Consider the following 7,131-nt stretch of genomic DNA (forward strand, 5'->3'; position numbering starts at 1 on the left):
ATCATTTCCTTTTAAATTACTATTTTTTAAAATCATAAAATTGATTAAAAATTTTTAATTTTATAATTAAAAAAAAAAAATAGTCCTATATGTTATCTCTTCTTAGATTTTATCTTTCTAAATTTTTCTAGCAATAAATTTTTTCAAATTTTATATTGTTAAATAATTTAAATAAAATAGGTTACTTAAATAGCTTAATGTATTATTGTCGGATAGATGAATGTGGTATAAGTGAAAGATTGAAAAAAAATCCTAATTACATTTAGAAACACAAATGAAAATGATAATTAAAAATAAAATAAATATTATAAAATAAAATAATATATAAGTCCAGATTACATTGAATCAATAATATTTATTGTTAACGTAAATTGCAAACGTCTACATTGTAGAAATTTATATGAAATTATACATTTCGAGTCTTGCACCCTGCCTTAAAGGGACTTGTAGAGAGTCGTAATTGCAATTGCGTAAACATAGGGATAATACTTATTTTAGAATAAGAGTAAAACCATTTTACAATAAGTACATTAAGCTTCATCATATTATATAAATTCGTTGTTTACATTATCGATAAGTATTAATTTTCATCAATACTTAATCGATCATATACAAGGTGTCAATGAATGAATTAAAATTTATAATATATATGATAGTATTCACTCAAATGATTTGGCAAACAAATCGATAGTATCTAAAATTACAGTAAAACCCTTAAATAATAGCAAATGTTTTTTATTCATTTAAAAAAAATTTTGATTAATTTTTTTTCTTTTAAAAATCTTTCAACATTTTATATTGATAAAAATTTTCAATATTATAATTTCAACAAAATTTTAATAATTTTCTGATGAACGAAAAATAGAAATAGAAATTATTCATTTTTCGAACTACGATCAGTAAGTACATACATCAATAATAAGATATAGGGATTTTACTGTATTAGGTTTCCTTTCGAGACACTTTGCATAACATGTGGTTACATTGTTTCGATTTTTAATGAATCGATTAACGAATATGTTTCACAAGTATTAATCGGTTCAATTACATATTCGTTATTTTTCCATAAAACCACATCTTCCATATCCAACGAAATATATAAAATATCAGCTGTTCATTAGCGATGTTAATAATAAGAAATATATAATTATAATCGGGCCGATTATATTCTGCGCCGAAGCTATTCTTATAGTAATATGTTTCACCCTGCCTAAAAGGGATAAATAAAGTTAGTCATGCTACGGTGCTCAATCTAAATCCATCTCGTATCAGGGCCATTTACTGCGCGTGGTTCTTTGTATTTGCGATAATACGCGGCGCGCTTTGATAATGTTTAATCGTAATCATTATATTAATTATTTATCTTGCACCCTGCCTGAAAGGGATAAAAGATGGTCCTAATCGCCAAATTAATCACAAGGAACATTTCAAAATATTTATTAAATATATATTTAATCTGTAGATTACTCCAATATCTTAAATACTCTAATACATAGATGAAATATTAATATGTAGATACAAGAAAAAAAAATAATATAAGAAAATTATTAAAATGAGACCTTCTGTATAAAAAAACTTTGTAATTTAAAAGTATGAAATTATAAAATAAATATTGGAAATAATTTTGTTAAATGTTTTTCATGATATTATAATATGATATTATGATATTATAATATGAGAAGAATATTTTATATAGTGTTAAAATATTTTTGCAATATAGAAGAGACGACCTCAATGTAAATATAAAAGTTGATATTATATACAAAAATACCAATTGAGGCTTACTTATTAAATTATAAATGATTTAAGTTTTCATTAAATGAAGCAAAACAAAGGCAGAATAAGCTAATGATGTAACAGAAATAATGATGTCTTACTCTGCATTTCATTTCATCTAACACAAAGTTAAGTTGCTTATAACTTAATAAGATTTCTAGAATCGATTCTTCAAAGATGTTTCACAAATATATTAACGTGTATACATAAATATATAATTTTATCATAGTAATCTACAGATTGAATAATATCGCAAAAATTTAAATAAATCTTTCATTGCAATATATCAATTTTTCGTTATAATGTGATATCATTTGACGATGAATAAAAATACGCTTACGATTAATTTAAAATCTATCAGTCTCAACGTTTAACCCTGCCTAAAAGGGAAAGAAAAGATGGTCATGCGAGTTTGCTCTTTACACAATTGGGACCCTAAATAACACATTCATAATACAATACAATTTCTAGAAACTTGTTCGAATTTTCGAATTAATTTCCAGAAATTAACAAAAAAATTCTTGTATTGTACTTCTTCATTGAAATTGCTCCGGTTATTATCTCGACTAAGATTTCATCGTAAAATTCCTACGATTTATGTAAATAATCAGTCGTTGAAAATACTGATAAATGTTCATGTAAATTGTATATGAACATGATAAAAAAAAAAAAATAAATGTGTACAAAGTCTTTATTTTAAATCATACTTATCACATTTTCCTCTCTTTCTTTGTTTTTATGACATATGAGTTTTTATTTTTGTTGTTTAATCTATCCATGTTTGCTTTTATGTGAATGATTTATTAAAGAAATTCACAAACTTGCTTTTTTTGATCAACGATGAAATCTTAATCAAGTATCTTTTTCAACGATCTTGATATTTCATCCGAAGCAAGTTTCTTTGGAATATAAGGGCCCTCTTTTAGGAAACAAAGTCTTATATTCTAAATTACAATAACAAAAAAAAAGAAAATAAAACAAAAAATATAATTTTTTCAGAAAATTTAACGTTTCGGTGTTAATCTTGTCACAATTTTCGAATTTTCATAATTATTTTTCATAATTGTTCTTTGATTTGAATAAATAAAAAATTTTTTAATATTTAAACAAATTTAAAATAAAATTAATATATAAAATTTCATATTAACAACGACTTTTTATACAATAGTATGTTTTTCGAAAAAGTAAAATTTCGATAGAAAACGATCCATAGAATTCTTTTCATTGAAATTTAGCAATATTTTGTTCGAATTAAATTTTAAAATTCAAGTTTAACATCGAAAACGCTCGAGATATATCTTGAAAACAATATCTAAGAGATTCTTAATTTTTATTTGGAACGATAGTTCATTGTTTTCTTTAATCATTTTTAAAATTTAATAAGATTTCAATTATGTATTATTGATAAAATGTAGATTAACATTTTCTTGCATCTTGAAATAATAAAAATTAATAAATTTCTTTTATTTCTCTTGTTATTTTATATATTTGATTTTATATTCGAAATGTAAATTATAAATTTTGAATAAAAATATTATCTTTAACACTAGAATCATTAATTTATATATATTTAAATATATTATAAACAAATGATTACATATAATAATTAAATTTAATTAAATATAATATGAAAATATAAATTTTGTTAAAAATCTGTACATTTTTACTAATTGCAAAATTTAAAACTCTCTTGATAATTCTAGTGTTAAATAATATACTGAAAACTTATTCAATCTTGATCTCAAAATAATTTTCAACAGTTCATAACAAGTCAAATAGCAATGAATCTTATTAATCATCATCAATTAATTTATCAATGTAAATCAAAACTATCGTTCCATCGTATACCTGACTTAACCTATCGTACTTACGTGGGCTTCTTGTTTATTCTTGTTTATTTTCCGCTCTTGTTTTCGTTTACAATTCAATTCTTCTTGTATCTCTAATAAAGTTTTCCCTTTTGTTTCTGGGACCATAAAGAGTATAAAAATAATTCCAAAAAAACAACTGATCGCAAACCAACCGAAAGAAGTATAAACACCGTAAAAGTCGGAAATAACTTGATACATTTTCGAAACGAAGAATGCTAATAAAGAAGCCCACAAGTTTACTGCAGACACAGCAGCCCCTTTAACGTTAGTTGGAAATAATTCTCCGAGCATCATATAGGCTAATGGATTCAAACCTAATGCGATAATTAATTCGTAAAATATAATAGAGGCATAAAGAACCCAGCCAAAACCAGTTATGTCTACCAGCATGTAAAGTTTAAGAAGATAAAATATTCCAGCAACAGTTAAAGACAATCCACCAAGAAATGTACTAATGAGAAGTAACGGTCTTCTTCCTAATTTGTCCACCAGAGCTGCAGCACCAACACCTGCTACCAACTGAAGAACACTTAAAATGATCACTGCTATTGCAGCTGATAAATTCGTACTGTCACCCTCCTCAAGAATTTCTTGAGTATAAGATTCTATGGCAGCCAAACCGCTGAATTGCAAGATTAACTGAAGGCCAAAACTGATCAACATAGCTCTTCTGTTACCTTTAGTGTTGAAAAGATCCCAAATATATCCTCTATCACTGAGATCTTTGATCATAGTTTTCTGCATTTGTTCCATATCTTCTTCCAATTGATCTTCTGTCGCATATCTTTTAAGCCGTTTTAAACTATTCATCGCTTTATCCTCGCGATTCTTCATTAATAAATAATAAGGAGATTCTGGCATCCAACCGTATGTTAAAAGAAAGATTATAGGAATTACAGCGCAGCTGTAAGCCAAACATTCGTACGACACAAATGGACCAATCGCGTGAGCGTACAATTCGCCAAAAGTTACCATAAGTTTGATAAAAGAACCTAAAGATCCTCTAATCTCCTTGTCGGCGATCTCACCGATATACATTGGGCAAATAACATAACCTATACCAAGTCCAATGCCACCTATGAATCTCGATAAGTAGAGGACGTAAGGATTCCAAGCCACGATGATTAAAATCCAAGAAATTATATGTGGTATTCCAGCTATCAGGAGGCTTGTTTTACGACCAAGTCGATCTACAATGAAACCTGAGAGGATAATGCTAGGTATTGAGCCGAGGAGAGAGAACGAAGCAATCCATGAAGCATCATCCGAAGTTAGTGGTACACGAGAGTCTGGAGATTTTAATTTTGGCAATATCGGTGATGTCCACCCTATCTGAGTACCAGCTGCTGCTAAACATAAGGTGGCTAAAAAAAAAAGAAATATGTTCAATATTAAATGTGTGAACATGTATAAGACATATATCTACAGCATTGAAATTCAACTGAAAACCAGGTTAGTTGTTAGATAGGAACAATATGTTTTTTCTTTTTTGAGTTACTAAAAATGACTCATTTTCATGACGAATTTCCGCAGAAGAGGAATTGAATCACTTTTAAAAGTAAAAGAAATATTATACTGTGAAATATTTAATATCAATCATATTGAAAAAAATATAAACATAGATAGAATGAAGTTTTATCATCATGTTTTTCAGTCATTTTATTTAATTTAAATTATTTAATAGTTTAATAAATAATTTTCAACTATTTGTTTAATTAAATTTTTGTTTATTATTATATTATATTATATTGTATATATTATATGAGTTTTGTATTTTTTGGTCTCTAAAATCAGATATATTAATATCTTGAATATCGAATTTATTTGTTATTTATTTGTTATTACATTTAAAATTATTATTTTTTATTTATCTTTTATATGTAGTATTCGATTTTTTTATATTAAAAAATATAAAAAATTGATATTTATTAAAATTCGTGATATATTTACATATTTCAACTAATAATTAATAATATTAATAATAATCTTATTCAGAATTAAAAGATAATTAAACAATTATTATTTGACAACAAAATTTCATGTGTATTAAATAAATTTTAAAATAAAAAATTTTTCTTTTTTTTTAATAATAATTTAAAATTACCTGTAATCGCTGCTAAATATTGCGGCCACCACTTAATGCGCGATTTGTTCATCCTTCTTATTTCTTCTTTTACAGACTATAATATTTAATGAAATTTAATAATATTTTATAAAATCATGTATAGATAAATAATATTATAAAAAGAAAAATAGATAATATTATAAATATATAAGTTCAATAATAAATTATAAAATATTAATATTTTTACTATTTTTAATATTTTATTGTTAGAAAATAAATTATACGAAATATTAAGCAAAATAATTTAAAATGATAAAAATTAGAATTCATGAATTTATTTATAAATTTTTTAACATTTTTCGATTAAATTTTTCTAAATAATTAGATATAATTCTAATAATGAATGCATTTTATGAATGCACAAAAAAAATTTTGAATATTATTTTATAATATTATAAATATATATTATAATAAATATAATAAATAAAACATCGTGAAAAGTTATTATAACTTATTTTCAAGAATTTATTAAAAAATTAAAAAAAATTATTAATTCAATATATCATATTTTCATATTATACAAAAAAGAGCATATTTTTAATTTTTAAATTTTATCATAGTCTATATTTTTTTATTATATTGTTTTTTTCATAGTCTGTATTTTTTTATTATATTATTTTCAAATCTTTTATTAATAATCTAAATCATCTAAATTATATAAATAATTTTTAAAATAGTATTTTTTAAATTTTTCGTATAAAATTACATATCATAATTCATTAAATGATTTAAAAAGCTAAAGCTGTAAATTAATTTGATATGCTTTTTTTTAAAATTTTTTTTTGAATATTTTTAAATTATGATATTTTTTCAAAAATAGTATTTACATAATATTAAAATGGTATAATTTTATGATTAATTTTACACTGCAATCTATATTTTTGATTTTTTTAAAAATAATAATTTATATTCAATAAATATTTATATTTCATATAAAGCATAATCTAATGAAAATATTTTTAAAATTATCAATAATGAAAATATATAAAATCAAATAGAATAGTAAAACAATAAAAATATTTGTAATATTTACAGAGATAATGATGAAACACAATCAAGCCACCAGGAAAAACGACGGTTTTGTGCTGCGTTCTTCGTACCTCTTTAAAACATTATAAACAGAATAAAAGTGTAATCACGATGTACTACATTTTATAGGTATGTTGGTTTATCAGTGATTGTCTTATCACAATCGAATCTCGTGCATACCTTCATTTTGCAACTAGGGAAATCTATTAAGACACGAAAATTAAAAAAAAAAATATAAATTTAAGAAAGGATAAAAAAGAAAAAGATTCACAAAAGAAAATACATGCTTGAGAATATATTTTAAGAATTTATTTCTTCGCTTATATTTAT

The 7,131-nt window shown here is 23.7% G+C and overlaps 1 protein-coding gene across 1 annotated transcript; it reads right to left on the minus strand.

Annotated features, from left to right (window-relative positions):
* Positions 1-335: 335 nt before the first annotated feature.
* LOC108003687 (facilitated trehalose transporter Tret1-2 homolog) lies at positions 336-6,947 on the minus strand. The gene is made up of 3 exons (XM_017066115.3): positions 6,806-6,947; positions 5,752-5,827; positions 336-5,011 (listed from the first exon to the last, which is right to left on the minus strand). The coding sequence occupies exons 2-3, from the start codon at positions 5,801-5,803 to the stop codon at positions 3,630-3,632; spliced, it is 1,434 nt and encodes a 477-aa protein (XP_016921604.1). The 5' UTR covers positions 5,804-5,827; positions 6,806-6,947; the 3' UTR covers positions 336-3,629.
* Positions 6,948-7,131: the final 184 nt, after the last annotated feature.

This window comes from Apis cerana, linkage group LG12 (genome assembly GCF_029169275.1).
Source record: "Apis cerana isolate GH-2021 linkage group LG12, AcerK_1.0, whole genome shotgun sequence".
Taxonomy (NCBI): domain Eukaryota; kingdom Metazoa; phylum Arthropoda; class Insecta; order Hymenoptera; family Apidae; genus Apis; species Apis cerana.

Bases quoted from the DNA above. Each gene is read 5' to 3' on its own strand.
- LOC108003687 (XM_017066115.3), bottom strand. From the start codon at position 5,803: ATGAACAAATCGCGCATTAAGTGGTGGCCGCAATATTTAGCAGCGATT. The intron at 5,012-5,751 runs GTAATTTTAAAT...TTTTTTTTTTAG, and splicing joins ATATTTAGCAGCGATTACAG to CCACCTTATGTTTAGCAGCA.